The sequence below is a fragment of the Aquila chrysaetos genome, chromosome 13 (genome assembly GCF_900496995.4).
Source record: "Aquila chrysaetos chrysaetos chromosome 13, bAquChr1.4, whole genome shotgun sequence".
NCBI classification, from domain to species: Eukaryota; Metazoa; Chordata; class Aves; order Accipitriformes; family Accipitridae; genus Aquila; species Aquila chrysaetos.
The window spans coordinates 22,256,124-22,273,493 of NC_044016.1; the positions used below are offsets into that span (position 1 = coordinate 22,256,124).

At 51.1% G+C, this 17,370-nt stretch overlaps 1 protein-coding gene across 2 annotated transcripts; it reads right to left on the minus strand.

The window, feature by feature from the left end:
* Positions 1-538: 538 nt before the first annotated feature.
* ABCC10 (ATP binding cassette subfamily C member 10) lies at positions 539-16,940 on the minus strand. Of its 2 annotated transcripts, none has more exons than XM_030035988.2 (21): positions 16,744-16,940; positions 14,398-15,766; positions 12,893-13,120; positions 12,526-12,682; positions 11,676-11,815; positions 11,113-11,192; positions 10,793-10,964; positions 9,689-9,787; positions 9,266-9,455; positions 8,805-8,882; positions 8,219-8,410; positions 7,655-7,790; positions 7,058-7,253; positions 5,929-6,272; positions 5,600-5,769; positions 5,200-5,291; positions 4,458-4,711; positions 3,983-4,128; positions 3,402-3,499; positions 3,090-3,202; positions 539-1,056 (listed from the first exon to the last, which is right to left on the minus strand). In XM_030035988.2, the coding sequence occupies exons 1-21, from the start codon at positions 16,902-16,904 to the stop codon at positions 921-923; spliced, it is 4,551 nt and encodes a 1,516-aa protein (XP_029891848.2). In that variant the 5' UTR covers positions 16,905-16,940; the 3' UTR covers positions 539-920. The 2 variants fall into 2 exon arrangements, with proteins under 2 accessions (XP_029891848.2, XP_029891854.1); XM_030035994.2 differs by having other exon boundaries at positions 5,131-5,291.
* Positions 16,941-17,370: the final 430 nt, after the last annotated feature.

Genomic DNA, 17,370 nt, shown 5'->3' on the forward strand with positions numbered 1-17,370 from the left:
CGCAAACCCAGATTGTGGCACAGGAGTTGTCCTGCCCCATGCTCTGGCTGCAGCGGTGGAAATGGCTCCTGCAGCCTCAGGGGAAGGAACAGGACCTGCCTCAGGACAGTGTAGCAAAGGTGTGTACCTGCTAGACATTGCCTTAGAGTGTTGGAGAGAAGGGGAAAACCCAAGACTGAGTCCAAGGGTGCCAATGGGAAGAGCAATCTGATCCTAAAACTGAAAGCAGCTGTGGATTCGGGCAGCTAGGAGCAGGGCAGGAGGGATAGGGAATTTCCCTTGGAAAAGTGGTCTTGAAATAAACTAGCCTTAGAGGCCTTTAATGTAATCACATTCTGGCTCTTCAGGAGAAGGCCTTCTCCACTGTAAACTGGAGGAAGAGCAGCAAAGTCCCTGGGTGCAACCTTCTGGGCTTGGAAAGGTCAGTGTCCTCTGAAAGTAGTTGGGAGCAGGTAGGGTTGTCCGTGCAGAGAGGGCACCACTCCTGTATCTCACAAGGAAGTCTGTGTCTGGGGCGAAAAGGACACAGAGACCTAAATAATGGAGCTTCACAAGGATGTTTCCACTTTATTTTAAATTGCACATGTGAGACTAAGTTTCAGACTAGGAGTCACTGATTCTTCAGTGAGCAAAAAATCCCTCTGTAATCTCAAAGGGGAGCCTTGGAGTGGAGCAGTATCCCACCAGCCAGGCTTGCATGGTCCTAATCACCAGGTCCCATCTTCCCTACTAAAGGAAAGGCTGCAGTGCCATGCGCCCTCCCGTCCCTGAGGACACACAATCGCTGTCTGCAGGCAGGAATAACCCCTTCCCTCACCTCAGCAGCTCCCAGCCCTGCAGGGACAGGGCTGGTGGCTGAGGCGAGAGGAAAGCCAGGCACAGAGCCAGGAGGGCTGCCTGGGCTCAGCCCAGGAGGAAGGTCACTGCTGCCCACTGTGCAGGAGGCACTGGAACAAGGAGCCATCTTTCTGGCTTAGGCGGGTGGGTGAATCCAGCTCTGCCACTCTCCCAGCTTGCATCACCAGCACGCGGTCTGAGTCCAAGATGGTGTTCAGTCTGTGGACAGCAAACACCAGGACACACGTTGGTGGATCTGAGGAGAGACCCTGGATACTGCTTCCCCTGCTGTCAAGGGGTGGCCCAAGACATGCCCAACATCAGGATCTGTGGAGCATCTGCCTGTGCACGCAGGGACACACTGCAGTCCAGCTCTCCAGAGAGCCTCTGCAGACTGCTGAAATGCACCACCTCTTAAGAGAGCACAGTGATGCCTCTCAGTTGCTGGGCATGGCAGGGCACCAGGAGCGCAGAGGGAAGCTCTGTAGAGGGAGAGCTCAGGGCATGCCTGATTCTGGGGTTGCACAAGATGTCTCTGTTCCTACAGAGGAGTTATCGAGTTGCTTCTGTTTACCCCTACATTTCCTCACCTATCACCTCCTAAGAGCAGCAGAAATGGGCTTGTGCATCAGCTGCCATTCCCCAGCAGTCTGGCATCTTTGCTTACGCTGCCACCACCAGTGGATTTGTAGTTGCCAGACTGCCAACCACAGCATGGGCAGCACACGTATGCACCCAGTTCTGCCCAGACTGCTAGCAGGGCAGCAACCTCTGGCCCTGGGAAGGGAAGACAGGGCAGCAGGAATGCCTTTGTACAGTTGTGCACTGCTCAGTGCAAAACTACAGCCCGACAAAGCTGCAAGTCACAAGGAAGATGCTGCACAGGATTTGAGCAGGTAAAAAGCATTATGGAGTTCAGGACTCTGGTTACACATTCATCCCCAAAAGAGTGCCAGGCTGCAGCACTGGAAGTGACCTGGAGGGGCAAGGGACAAGTACTGAGTCACTTCCCATCCTAGATTTCACCCATCCAATCAAAAGTTCACCTGAAGCTGAATGGCATGGGAGAACCATGGGTACAGAACAACCCCATCACCACGTCTCCCTCCTTACTGCTCTCCCCCATCTCCCTTCATCCCAGTGGAAGAGGGGCTGGGGCCATCTTCAACCCAGTCTTGCTGCCTAGCCTTCTGCCACTCCTTCCTCTGCTGGTTCTCTCCAATTACTCCTCCATCAGAGGTGGCCTCTCCCCACCCAACCCAAACACACACCTCAGCCCACGGTGCCCTTACCTTTCTACTCTATTTATGTATAATATCCCTAGTGTAGGAACCATGTTCCCTTCACACACCTCCTGCCTTCCTCCTATCTGATGTATTTAACAAGATCCACTCGATTCACTTGCGAGGCCCAGCCCACCCTGCCTGTCATCTATCACTCCTACTTCTGTGCAGCAGGACACCAGCCCCTGCTACCTGCTCATTTGATTTTTATTTTTGTGGTAACCTTTGTGCTTTGAAAACGCCCTCCATACAACTGCATAACCCTCCTCCAATTTCTCCTCTACTTGGCAAGAGTAAGAGCACCGCCTAATGCAGACCCATCCCTTCTCAGTATCCACGGTATTCATGTTTTGCCCTCCTCCCTCTGTCTGCAACCATCTACTGCCCCTACTCTTACACTAAATCTCTCAGCTATGGAGCAAGCACTGTTGCCCTGTCCTACCCGGGCAGTGCCTACCTTGCCCGCACCGGGTGCAGGCTGGGACCAAAACTCAGGGTTTTGGGAAACAACTACCCAGCGTTCTGCCTCCCCTGGCCAGGAGCTGCCTGCCCTGCAGTGCCCTCTACTGAGCCAGAGGCACTTGCTCCTCCCGGGTCTCCACGCTGCTCGTTTCTGTAGGATAGCTCACCATTGCCCCTTGCCCTAATTTGGCAGAACCACAAGGTCCGATTCACTCCCCCGGTCCCAGTAGGCAGTGCCCAGGAAAAGCGACCTGCCATATGATGTGGCGTTTTGCCCTTTGCTGTCCCCCAATTTCCGGGTACAACGTTTTCACATCCAGTTTTTCCCAGCACCCAGGGGCTAATAAAGCAGAAAAGGCGAATAGGCAAGGTCCAGCCTTTTGCACTTGAAAAGCCTCATCACGGAGATCTGCCTGCTCAGCTCAAGGCCCGGGCATGGCAGGTGCAGCCATGACTCCCTGGGAGTGGTAGGATGAATTTAGGTGCAGAGTGCTGCTTCCTCCATACCTGTGAGCAATCGTCAAAACAGTTTTGTCAGCGAAGCGCTGGCGGATGATCTGCTGCAGCAGCTGGTCTGTCTTCTGATCCACACTGGCTGTGGCCTCATCGATGCACAGCACCTGCCAGGGACAGAGAGTGAAGGGAGCTCCCAAGCGCCACAGGGGAGACCCCAATCCCTGCCCAGAGACAGCCTGAGAAGGTAGCATAGGACGTCTGTTGCCATCATACCCCCAAATCTGGAGCGCTCCGCTCTGCTGTCCCCATACAGCCATCAGCAGCTCACCCTCCCCCTCGCTCCGATGGAGGCAGGGCACTCACCTTGGCCTGTGTCAGGAGGGCTCTTGCCAGACACACCAGCTGCCTCTGTCCCAGGGACAGACTCTTTCCCCTTTCTCCCAGCTCGCTGTCCAATCCACCTGCAGGGGTCAAGCTCAGCAGTCATCCCACCAGGCTCTGCACAGGGCCCCAAATGGCTCCCCCAGTCTGGGGTTTTCCCAGTAGCACTCAAAATCCCAATCCTGGTTGGGCCCAGGCCTTGGGAACCAGAGCCTTTTTACACTTGGACACAAATAACATCTAGCACAGAGATGCCACACTCCCCTAGAACTAGGGGCTAGCTTATCATTCAGGCTCTGCTCTAACATCCACTGGGGCCTGGTCACATCAGCAAGATCCTGCCACCCAACCCATCACCTGCCAGTCCCTTGCCACTAAATCTCAGGGAATACCACTGGGTCCCACTGACCGGTTCCCAACCTGGTTCTAGTGTGCCCTCACCTAACCAATTCCCTACTGCATCCACCTGGCTGCTTTTCCTCAGCTCCCTGACTGAGCTGAGGCCTTCTCCCCTCTTCCAGCACTAGGGCTCACTAGCTGCTTCTCGCTGGGTTCAGACTCACCCATCTGAGTAACAGCATCCCACAGGTGGCACTGCTCTAGCACCTCGTGGAGCTCAGCATCTGTCCGTTTTCCCTGGGGGTCCAGGTTCTCTCGGATTGAGCCACTGAACAAAAATGGATCTTGGGGGATGATGGCCAGCCTAGATCTGCAAGCAAATGAGAGCTGAGGGCTCATGGGGTGGGTTCAGCAGAAACGCAAAGGCTTGTTTGTTTTTTTTTTTTTTCTGGGGTGGGGTGTCTTGGCTTGCTGCATATCTTAGAGGCACAGAGACATGGGTCACATATTTAGCCTGTTTCCTTAGCACAGCTGTTCAGAAACAACAGAGCAACTCATAAGAAGCTGCCACAATCAGACAAGAGGGTGCCATGACAGTAAGTCCTTTGCTCCTCACTCTTCCATTTGGCATCCAACCACTGACAACTCTCAGCCTCCAGGCCCTGCCAGGTACCCTCCACTCTGCTCAGCTTTCCATACCTCAGCTCTTCCAAGCCCACCAGCTGGCTGTCAACACCATCCAGGAGAATCCGGCCTGATTTCAGCTCCAGCATGCGGAAAAGGGCCAAGAAAAGGGTGGATTTTCCAGATCCTGTGCGACCCACAATCCCCACCTTCTCTCCGGGGTAAATGGTGAAGCTCACACCATCAAGTGCATTAGGCAAGCTCGCTCGGTAGGCCAGGACTACTTGCTGGAACTCCACAAGCCCCTGGCTTGGCCAGTCAGCAGCAACCTAAGAGGGATACCCAGGTGAGACAGGGTATGACTGTGACGCACTGTCATCTTCAGCCTCACATCCCCACAGGCCAAGCCCCATCCATCCCTTTGGATGGTAGCTTGGCTTCTGAGCAGACCCAATGCACAGCCCAGCTTCAATTCCAGGCCCCTTCCTAGGCTTGTTTTTCTCTCACAGCTTAGACCTAGCAGACGTTCTGGTCTCCTACCCCTTCCCATCATGCCAGCCTTCACCAACTTCTGCCAGATTCACACCCCCCCACGGGATGTACTGGTAAAGGTTGAGTGATCAAGGTAGTTTCTGTGGGTGAGGGCCCTCCACCCATTCACTGGAACTCTGTGATTTCCCCAGTAGGCAAGTGCAGGGCACAGAGCCAGAAGATGGGCCAGTCACTGAGAACATATCTGAGCTTTTACCTGGACCAGTTTATCATGGGGCTCTGTGGGGATGTCTGTGGTGTATTCTTCCGTCCGCTCCACACTCACCATCATGGTCTCTGTCAGAGTGAAGCTGGAAATGAGGCCTGAGAGCAGATTTGTGACAGACAGGGCATATGAGAGTGCCAGGCCCACAAGTCCTGTGAGGAAAAAAGCATAAGCAAGAATGTTACTGGCAGGGAAGGAGCTGGGATCTTGGTGGCAGGACAAAGAAACAAGGCGGAAGTCAGCATTCTGGAGCCTGGGATCCCACTCGAGGATGGGGACACAGAGGAGGAGGGAGGGACAGGAGCTGAAGCAGTACACTGTGGGTGACCTGTAGAGGGGCAGGGAGCAGGAGCTCTGGATCTTACCCCAGTGTAGGAAGATGTGCAGCTCTGGGCTAGGAGAGGAGGAACCTGTGGGCCACAGCCTAGCGGTGGGCATAGAAGAATCCCTGGCAGCCTACCTGGATTTCCCATTTGCTTCTGGTGCTGGATGATGGCAATTCCTGCAATAGTGGTAACAACAGCGACCCCAATCATCTGCAAGCGGATGTCCAGCCACTGCATCGCTGTGTTGCTGGCAAAGAGGCAGCGCTGGTTCTGCTCCAGATGCAGCTGATTCTCCAACTCAAACCTGGCAGGCACACAACAGAGGTTCGCACCACTCAACCTCCATTCCTGCTGCCCCAGACTAGGGGCATTCCTGCCACCCTATAACCAGCCCCACATCAGGAAGGCCCTGGTGAATAAAGCCAGAGCTCTGGTTCTCCGGGTGCCCTTTCTTTCCACTCACCTCTGTGTTGCCCGCATGGCTCTGATGCTGCTCAGGCCCGAGAGGGTCTCTGAGAAGTGAGTGTAAACGGGAGACAGGGTGACACTGTAAAGGCGCTTGAGTTCCCGGGATGTGCGCCGGTAATAGCGCTGGATGGAGAAGTAGAGAGCAGCTAGAGGGAGTAAGACCAGACCAATCCAAGGGAGGCCATAGGTGATTATCACCAGCATGCCCAAGAGCCCATACATGTTGGCCAGGAAGATGTTAAGGATAAATGGCAGGCTGTCATCCACGCAGTACAGGTCTGAGGAGAAGCGGTTCAGGATCCGGCCTGTTGGTGTGGTGTCAAAGAAGGTGACTGTGGCCTGGCAACAAGGGAACCAGAAAGTAAGAGCCAGTCAGCTGCAGTGAGATCCAGCCACAGAACAGCACCCAGGAGAGCAGCACCAAGGGAAGCAGATAAGGCCACAGAGGGGTGGCCACTGGAGCCCCCTTCCTTTCCTCAGCTGGAGAAGAAATCTCAGACTCCAAAGCCAGCATCACTCGCAGCCAAACAACTCATGCTGTTCGCATGGTAAAAGGAAGGAGCCCTTCTGTGGTGAATGGCAGATAGCTACCAAGATAGCAGTCACTCAGATCCCATACTGGCCCACCAGTAGCCAGTGAGACAATCCTCTAATCCTATCTTCCAATCCTCTAATTCTAACTCTAGCCCAAGGATCCAAGGAAGCCCAAATCCTAAAGAAAGTTAACCGGCACATACCAGCATCATCCCTACATCTTGCTTAATGACTCCTTCCAGTCTCATCTGAATCTGAGCTCATGATCCTGCAAAAGCTACTTTGATTCAACTGGCCCTCATCTTGGCTATATAAGCCTAATGAGTGAACAGATGCAGGTGGCAGCCTTAAAACACCCCTCCATGGAATGGAACAAGCCTTACAGGACACATTGTGAACCCCAGCTCACTGGCCCCTTGTGCTGGCTGTGGTGCAGCCCTTTTTGGATATAGTCCGACAGGGAGCTCATCAGCTAATACCAGCAGAAACTCCAATCCATGTCCCAAAACCTTACTCCCAACTATGAGAAGAACATCAAGGCAGAGCGACTTGCAGGAGCCCCAGCCTGCCTTGGACTTTCTGACCATTACCTTTAGAGCCCTCTGGAGCAGTCGGTTGTGAATGACAGTGGCAGCACGGATAGTGCCATAAGCAAAGAGGAAGGCCCGAAGAATGGTGAAGAGGGAGTTGGCCCCTGCAATGCTCCCATAAACTATCAGGTAGAAATTCACATCCAGGGAGCCATTGGAAGGGACTGGGGTGGTGTCCAGAGCTTGAATGGGGGAGCTGGAATACAGAAGGAGAAAGATTATGAATCTGCCAAGGTCCCCATGACAGTAATTTCACAGACAGGGCATGAGAACCCAGGAGCACACTCAAGGGGAAACCAGGATACTTCAACCTGATACTCCTGTGAGAGACCACTCCTTTGTCATGGTGGGACAAACACTCTGATTACTATGCAGCTAAAGGTCTTCCATCAGCCCCAGGCAGAAGCCCTTTGAGCACCTCATCAGGTCAGAGATTTTGATTCTCTTTCTTTGTCAAAGCAGCCACACAGATCCCCTGCAGTGGGGTGGTCAGTTTATCCCTGCTCTCAACAAGGATCTTCACAGGAAACGCATTTAAGAGCAAAATGGGAGTGTGTTTCCAGCTTCCTTTGGCGTCTCCTGACCAGATTCACTTACACAAGCCCAACAACGGAGAAGAGAAGCAGCTCTGGGGAAGGCGGGGAAGCTGAGCAGACCATCACAGAGGTATTTGCTGTCTGGGATATGCTGGAGATCCAGTGTGACAGCCACCAATCTGAGATATTTCTGGATGCTACAGAGAAAGACAGACTGCATAAAGAGGGATTCAACCTTTGAATCAGCAAATATGAAGCAGAAAAGCTGGAGGGGAAGCTGCTGGACAACTTCTGTTATTGTCTCACTGCCCAGTCTAGTCTTCCCCTGCCTTCATTCTCCACTGTTAGTAGAGCAGAAGCAAGGGAACAGCCTTGAGCTGCAGCAGCAACAGGGCACTGCTAGAGGAGCAGACATGCAACTGCAGCAGTGAGACATAAGATCCTGTTCCCACATATGCCCCCTCCCAACCACGCTACTTTAGTTTGGGGAAGAGAAAAGGGGTCTTCCTGCTGCAGGGAGAGTGATTAAACCCCTGGCCTCTTTTCTTCCCTGGACTCCACACAACCCAGGAATGAGAGGAGAGGAATGTCTAATGAGAGATGTGCTGCTGGGCCACTGTCTCACCTTGCATCAGGAGCAGCGAGAAGAGGATAGATAATGCCAAGCAGCTGCCCACTGCTAGCCAATATGCCTTGTACACCTGAAAAGCCACAGCCCCTTCTTTCTTCTCTTCCTCCTTGTGGATGAGGTGATAGTTTTGGGTTGATTCTTCTGCCTCTGTCTCTATGGCCTCTTCTTGGACCTGTTCATCAGGGGCTGTGGGAATGGAGACAAAAGCGAAGGTTAGTGTGACGTAAGTCCCTCCTACAGCTGCTTCTTGCTGTGAAGAGAGCAAGTCTAGGCTATGAGGAAGACTTTTCTTCCCTCCTCTCTCCTCTTTCAAGACAGGTGCACCAATCCTGGCAGACCTTCATCCAAAGCTGAACCACAAGTGGAACAACAGATTCAAATACTGCTCCAGACCAATACCCAATGATATGTGGGCATCCTCTCCCTCTACGCACACACTACCCACAGATCAGCACTGCCACAGCAGACCAAGGTGGTCGGAACTCTGCTCTAAGGTCAGCAGCCATCAGGTACAGGTTCTGTCTGGGTGGTCAGCTGAGCTGTGTTGCCCCAGCCACCCTTAAGCTCGCCAGGTATAGACCTTTATCCTTCTGCCTCTTGTCCATATCCTTGAACTTGGGGAAGGCTTCCACGAGTGGCAGGATATCAGCTGGTGTACCTGTGAAGAGACATGCAAATTCTTGAGTCTGCAAGGAACAGATGCCAGCTACTCACGGCCTCCTGCTATGAAATGGCCCAGTTTTGTTCTCTCATAACACTCCCTATCTTCTCTCACACCACCTGCAGCCTTGAAGGCCCTGCTCCATACAACCTGCTATGGCCTTCTGCCTTATCAGCTCCCCACCTCTAGGGCTGCCTTGTTCTATCTGTGCATCTGCACATTCCCTTCCACCCCATCTTTGCCCACGTGCAGTGTCCTCAAACTCTTTATCATTGGGTTCCCCACTAGTTAATCCTACTCCCTTATGTCCGTCTTTGCTCAAGCCATTCTGAGGCTGGCACACAGGCACAAATGAATGCCTGAGAAGACAGCCAGTGTACCTGTCTTAGCTATTCTGCCATTGTCTATCAACAACAAGGCATCGGCCTTCTCCAAAAACTCCGTCCTGTGGGTGCAAAGGATCCTGGTCTTGTGTTTGAGAACTCCGAGAATGCATTTCTGCATAAGATGGTTCGCTACATCTGCATCAACAGCAGCCAGGGGATCATCAAGGAGGTAGAGCTCTTTCTCCTGAGAGGGAGACAAAAGATAAGGATACAGCTGCTGGCCCTGCTGGAGCAGGCAGTGCTGTAGAGAACAGTGCAAGTACCTCTGTGTGGCACACTGCCAGCACCTTTAGGCCAGCACAATGCGGTTTAAGACCTGCTGCCAGAGCACATTGTACAGTTGGGTGCTTCCAGCTTCTTTACATCTAACTTGTCACTGGGCACAATCTGCCACAGCATGACTCCTTTGCTATTTACCTGGTAAACGGCTCTGGCAAGGGCTATTCGAGCCTTCTGTCCCCCACTGAGTGTCACACCATTTTCACCCACCTCTGTCTGGTCACCTGCTGGTAAAATCTGAAACATTCAAGAAAATCCATTTAGAATGGAGAGGAGACTACTGGGAACTCAAAACCAGAACACTGGGGTCCCTCTCCTGTCTCTGGCAGTAATTCCTTAGGGTGACACCTTACCAAAAATTAAACAATGCAACAGTCTACACACTGGTTCTGCAGACAACTGGCAAGCTTGGGATTTATGCAACTAAACTCTCTTACACTCCAGAATAGTGTGGCCACATCTGAACTACCCATTGAGAGTAACTTCTGGTCTGAGATAACTCTGAAATTGTGCCTGGGAATTTTCTGGGACAGTGAGAGCTGTGCCTGCACCAAAATCATGCTAGGGCCCATCCAAACAGTTTAGCAGTAAAAACTACAAGAGTTTCAGTAGCTGGAAACAGTTTCCTCTTCATTTGGAGCATAGGCATAGTCTAGTACTTCTCAAATAAATATCTTGCCTTTACAGACTATTCATAGCTCCTGCCAAAGCAAACAGGAGCTCCTAGTGCTTGGCACTTCAGAAAATCAGGCATCAGGTTATAAACTGGGTGGAGAAGGCTAGCTTCCTACCATATATAACAGGCAGGTTTACTGGCTAATACAGCCATAAGCCTCAAACCTAGAATATGTGTAGTACTGACACAGGAGGACCACAGACTCAGCCCTTCCAGATCCCAGGGAAGTTCCTTCTGATCCAAAAAAGCATCAGCTGCTAACAGGTTCTGTCTGAAAAACCCGGCAGTCATCAGCTCTGCAAGAACATCTCCTTTCCCCAGGATCAAGAGCCTTTGGCTTAGCAGCGGAAGAAACCATCCAAAGTGCTACCAGCGTGACTTCACACCTTAAAGAACCGTGGGGCAAGGTATGGTCTGGTATTGGTAATCAGAGTAACGCTATGTGACTGGGACATTGGAAAAGCAATCTATAGCCTGAAAGAATGAGAACTGCTCCCAGTGAGGCTCAGGCTGGATGCAAAAGCTGGCCAAGAAGGCCCAGGTGGGTTTACAGTTTAGGCACTCACGTTCAGGTCCTCGGAGAGGGCACAGGCCTCCACCACCTCCTCGTACAGCCTGGCATCATATGCCCGCCCAAAAAGAATGTTCTCACGGACAGTGGTAAACTGTATCCAAGGCTCCTGTGTAGCCAGACCAAATCCTTGCTCCAGGTCACAAACATACACTTGTCCACCTTGTCTGCAAGCACACCAGAAGTGGGTGGAAAGGGCAATGAAGGACAGCTGTTGGCAGATCAAAATGGCCTACAAATAGGGATAGCGCTGGATAGTCCCTGCCTGCCGTGGCATGGAGGGACCAGGCAGGAAGAAGTCTTTAGGCTACTTACTTAATGAGCTCTCCAGTGATGGCTGCAAGCAGAGAGCTTTTGCCAGAGCCGACCTTCCCAACAACCCCCAGGAGCATCCCCTGCAAAGGGAAATGAAAAGGAGCAACCTGATGCGCTAATACAGGGTGGCTTGTCCAGATTTCTTGAGCCACACGTAGCCTGTAAGAAAGCTGACTGCTGTCTTAAACTGGGGCTATCTCACAGGTTCAGCAGCAGAGCTAGGTATAGCTGTTGGGTAAACCAGACTCTTGATATGGTAGGACACAAATCTGCAAGGACTGTTAACTCTGCAGCTCAGCTGTGTTCCCTGCCCAGTCCTCTCCTGCAGCAGTGGTAGAAAGCACAGGGAACTGGTTCATCTCTTGTCTGTAAGCCATGCTGGGATCTCCTCCAGCACCCTTCAGCTCTGAGAGATGTGATATGTGTCCTGTGCCTCTTGACCAAGAGAAGATTTTGATGCACAGCTCATAAGACCAGGAAAATATGAAAACATGCCACCCCTGCTCCATTATTTGGCTTCTCGAGTGCTATTCTTCTCTGTTACCTCCTGCATCCTTGCTCACCTTTCTCACTGACAGGTTCTCAATGTGCAGTTGCAGAGTGCCTATGGAATAGGGCTGCCTGGTGCTTTCCTCCTCAACTGGTGTCCATGAGAAGGCTGCACATCGCATCTCCATGGCAGTAGCAGTACCTGAAGGGTTATCTGCAAGAGAAAAGCAGCACAGCATTGCACTACTATGAGAAGGCCAGAAAATGAACGGCACCCAGCATCACAAATATTATCAGCTTTGTTCCCAAATGCATGAGACCATGGACAGGGCATCGCCATGATGACCTTGACCCAACCACAGAATGAGACGCTTGCCTACTGACTTGTCCTTGAACTTACAACTCCCTCCAACCCTCCTGTCTCCAGCTCCCATCAGACACACAGGGTGACCTGCTGGCTGCCAGGAAGACACTAAGGATAACCTGGTTTTACTATTGTTGAAGGTAAAAGAATGGCAGGGAGCTGGCAAAAAGCAAGGAAGGAGAGAAAGGGAGCTGAGACGGCTCAGGAGAGGGGCATCCATTCAAGCCTTTCTGTCAGGCAAAGCCAAGGCTGTTGATGGCTTCAGTGTCAGAGGAGCTTTGGACAGAGGAGGGAGCAGCGTGTTCTAAAGGGACACTAACAGCAGGGCCCTGCAGGGACAAGCAATGGCCTAGGGTTGGTAAAGAGGAGTGTTACAGCCTTGTCATCCATTTTCCACAGAAATGGAGTGCCTTCATTCTGCCTCTGACAACCGAACGTCTTGAATCATGGGGTGACAGCCAGCTGCCCTCCAGTACTGCTCCTGGGCCTCACACTTCAGCTCTCTGCTCCAAATGCCCCCTGCACACAGTCCCAAGCCCAGCAGTGTCCTTCGCCATTACCTAAGGCATAATAAGCTTCCACGTCCTGGTCTGCGAGTTCAAGGAAACGCTGGATTCGATCCAGGGAAACTTTGGCTTCCAAGGTCCCATTCAACACCCATGGGAAGCTATTGAGAGGGAGAATAAGCATCCCGACAAGGGCCAGTGCTGTGAACACCTGCATGGGTAAGGAAACAACCATGAGTTGGAGGCAGTACCTCCCTTACATCCTGTATCATCCAAACAGCTTCACCAGTGAGAGCCTGGAGAGCTGTGGGGAGACACAGGCTGGGTTTATTTCCCAGAGAAGACGTCTCAGGACTGCAGCCCCACTGTGGACTGTCCTCTCCACGAGACAAGGTTGGAGCTTTCCCTACTACCTACTCACCTTTGTGGCAGTGAGCTGGTGACCCAACAGGACATAGGTGATGAAGATGGCAATGGAGACAACAACAGGCAGTGCTGCCCACAGATACACGCACACAGCATCCAAGTACTTGATAGCTCGTAACTTCTGCAGCTCTTTAGCCCGGCAGGCATTTATTCTAGTCCTGAAGTGCTTCTCCCAGGCATAAAACTTGATCACACGAATGCCACACAGGAACTCTGTCATAAGCTGCAGGAAAGAGGAAAAGCACGTAGAGCAACCAGTGCCTGCCTAATGCACCAAATGCCAGCTAGGCATCTTGGCTGTAGCCAGGTTTGCAGTTGCCTCCTGCTAAGGGCCAGGCTAGAGATACCAGGAACCATTTATTGCTAACAAAGACATAAACTCAAGTGGCAGCTACTGGGAACTTTGCTCTCACTCATTCCACCAGCCTCCTCAGCCACCTGTGCTGTGTGCGGCTCAGGAAAAGGCAAAATATTGCACTACTTCCCAATTGAAGGATGTGTAACACAGGTGATGGGATGTGTGGAATTACTAGCTCCAGCCTCGGCGCCATTTACCTACTTTGGCCTGACAGCGCCTTGAGGTAGTAACAGCCGACTCTTAGGCCCACTGCTGTCATGACACAGCTAGTCTGTGTCCAGAGCCTGGCTGGCTCACTTCCAGCAGCTCAGCTGTCCCTGCAGCATGCTGTCCTCTCATTCCTGCTCTCAGGTCAGCATGTGCAGAGCAAGTTGAGATGTGTCTGTACCCAACATGAAAGAAAACTAACAAGAGAGAGTTCACTCAGCAAACCAGTCTTAGAATAATTGGAGAAAGTCCAGCATACTCCATACAACTAGATGCACCTTCTGTTGGGAAAAGAAATATTTTTAAAGCTCCCAACAATTCTGACATGGAGGTGACTTATGTTTCATGCTTCCATGGAATGGAAATGGCAAGTGAAGTGCTGTCCCCTCACAGTAGAGATACAAGGCTGAAAGGTGGGAATCACGTTTGACGTGTCGAGGAGAGAGATGGCACTGCAAATATGCAAAAAGCAGTGGAAAAGATGACTGAGGGTGCCAAGCTTGGAGCTATGTAAAAGCACTATGTCTGTGATCATTGCCTTTGTCCAGACTGCAAGCCACCTCACCATTGACAGCATTACTGGAGCAATAGGACAGAAGCATCTCTAGAGGAAGCAATCAGGAGTCCTACCTTAACTACTACACACAGAAAAGAAATCTGCAAGGGAACCTGAATTAACCCAGGGGGCAAGACAAGCATTAGAGGTTCACTGTCTTGTGGGTGGTGAAACTGCATCACCCTGAAACACTTTTGAACCAAGTGTGTCTCTGTGTGTGTGTGTGTGCGCGCGCGCACCCCCTCTAGCATTTTTCCCAACAGCTGTGATTCAATTAATCTGCTTTGGATCATGACAAGTGGCCAAAAAGCCAACGTTCTAGGGACAACTGGGAAGAAAAAATATCAACAAACTCAGAGAGCCACCAGCTGCCCCTCACCTTGACCCGTGTGTCCTTGTGTTTCAGCATCTCCTTGTTGTTCATCATGATGCGGTTAGCTATGACCTTGTTGATGGGCACAAGCAGCAGTGCCAGAGCCAAGCCTCCCAGAAAAGCTACCCCCACTTGCTGGTAGAGGAGGTAGAGGGTAATGGCAAACTGGAAAGGCAGGCTCCACACCTCATGGAAGCTGAGGCAGAAGTTGACCAACCTACCGGTGTCCACGCTCATGAAGTTGACAATTTCCCCCACAGTGAAGCGGGTAAGGCTGGTGCTGCCAACACACAGAGCCTTGCGGTAGATGGCAGAGACAATGGCAGCCCGCACCATCAGCGTCACCTTGTTTACCTCGTAGCTGAACTGGTTCCGCAAGAGAGCACCCAGGAAGGAGCCAGCAAAGAGCCCGAGGGCATACAGAACCCCATGGCTCAGAGGCTCCTGCCGTGACTCCATGAAGTTCACCAGCAGGTTCAGAAGCAGAGGACCCAAGAAACCCAGCAGATTGCTGGCCAGCTTGAGAAGTCCAAGGGAGTAGAAACGAAGCCCAAAGGCTGCATGAAGGACTGAGAAGAGTTGCACAGCTTCCTGGGCACGGTGAGAGCTGTCCAGGGCATCGCTACTCCCATCGCCTCCAGCAATGATTGGGCTAGTAAGAGACACTGTCTCCTCCTGTACTTGGTGTGGAGCTGCTGCCTTCTGCCAGCAAGAGTAGAAGTGATCACACACCCTGGCAGCCTGGAGCTGGCGAGGAAGCACATAGACATCCTGTGGCTGGTTCAGCTTCCACTGATAGCCACATTTCATAAGAGGGTTCATCCAAACATAAAAGAAGCGTGAGAGCCAGCTCTCACCATCTTCTGCCACTCTCTGCTGATCAGACACTGGGATCCCTGGCTCTGAGATGAGCTGGTCTTGTTGGCAGGAGCGATTGATGGAGAGGAAGTCTTGCCTGCCAGCGGTGGGAAAGAGGTAGCTGATCACATACACAAGCAGAGAGGCCAGCTGCAGACAGAGAATGGCAAACCTGGAGGAGGCAGCAGGGTGGGGAGGGGACCAAGCTGTCCCACTTTGGTAGTACCACACCAGCGTGATGATGAAGGAAGGTAGGGGTAGGAGAGTGAGGAGAGCCAGGGCCACAGGGCCCCTGGTAGAGCCGTGAATGGACCTGCAGAGCATGAGAAGAACAAGGCCATGCGTGAGCCATGTCAGGGTGGCAGTGCCATTGGCCAGCACTTCCAGGTACACAGGGCCAAGCTCCTGCTGAGAGATGGTGGCTGGGATGGTATCAGCAAGGAATAGGCCAGCAAGTACGGAGGAGGCAGCAATTCTGCACCCCCAGCCTGGCTTGCAAGGCACCCTGGAGCCCGATCTAGAGGAGGAAAGAGCAGAGAAAAAATTTACAGCTGAAATTCCATCACCTCAGTCAGTACTCTCCTTGCTTTCTCTCCTCTTCCCCCCTTTATCTGTTCACTCTTACTTAACCTCCACGATTCACCTCCCTAGATTTGTAACTTTTTCAGACCGTAGGGACTGCTAAACTACCTCAGGTCAATATAGCCCAGTATGTGATCAATACAGCCCAGTATCTGATCAATACCAGAGATTCAGATGCTACCACAGAATAGCATTTCTGTACAGATATTTGTTTGCAAACTGTGATATTTTGTGGTCAAATCAGACTCCAATCCTTGAGGATTAACAAAAAAAAGTATATTTAACCTCTTTAACACAAATTCTGAATGATCAAATTCTCTGTGTTACATCTCTGATCCTTAATTTCTCTTGTCTTTGTGATACTTTGTCTAGAAACATTATTTTTATCATTGTTGGTTTCAGTGACGCTGTGTATGTAAAGTCCATAATCTACTGCCCAACAAAATATTTCATTATCGCTTGATTCATTATCGTTTGTGGCCTTTCAAGATCAGTGAATGTTGCCATGTTTAGGAATTTCAGAAGAGGACAAACAGAAAAACAATTTTTGGTTTCTCTGAACCCCTTATTACCTTACAGACATCTTCCATGCCACCTTGGATTTATATGCCCTCCCAGAAGACTCCCAGTTTCCCCAATCCCCACTCACTGAAATTCTTTTGAATTATTTGCTGTGATTTTATGCTCACTACTTTCTCTATTCTTTCTGGATTCCTTTCTGCAATGGAGGGACTAGAGCTGTACACCATACTCTGAATTAGGACAGATGCTGACAAATATAATAGCATTATAATATTGTGTCCTTCTCTAATTACATATTCAGCACATTATAGGGAGATCTAATTTCCAGCCTTTCCACCCCACCTCCAGTCCTGCATAATAATCAAGAGCTAGACAAGTTAGTTGTCATACCTTGGAGTGCCAAGGAAGCAGGCACTGACCACTGCAAGGATCACATGAGGAATCACATTTAATGTCAGCTGATTAAAGCAATGGCCAATGCTGCCATGAACCCACACAGGGAGTGGATCTTCTGGGCTGGTCCCACACAAACCAGCCAGTATGTTCTCCATCCTTTGTTGGGAATTCAATGTGAGATACAGGAGTTCCTAGGGTAGAAAAGAAAAAATAGCATGAGGTACAAAGTGAAAAAAGTACAGCCCCAGTCCAAGGCAGACTGCGATAAGAAATGAACATAGGGCTAGAAGCAGCTTCCTGGGTCACACAGCCCAGGCCCTGCTCTTGTGCACTTGCTATCGTATCATCTACTTTACAAAATGATCAAGCTCCAGCTCAGGATAGATTATGTTGTTTGTCCCCTTAGGTCATTCTGGGACCTCAATGCTCTGGGAATTTGAAGCTTTCTGCTTATTTCCAGGCTGTTTTTTTCCCACGGCCAGTTCATCCTTTGAAACTAACATCAGGAAGCCTTTGCCTTTCTACTGATCACTTTGAAAAATATTTCGAGCTGCTTAAACAATAATGTATTGATTTTATTTCCATCTTCAAAAACATTCCCACAACGGTCCTGCTTAAGAC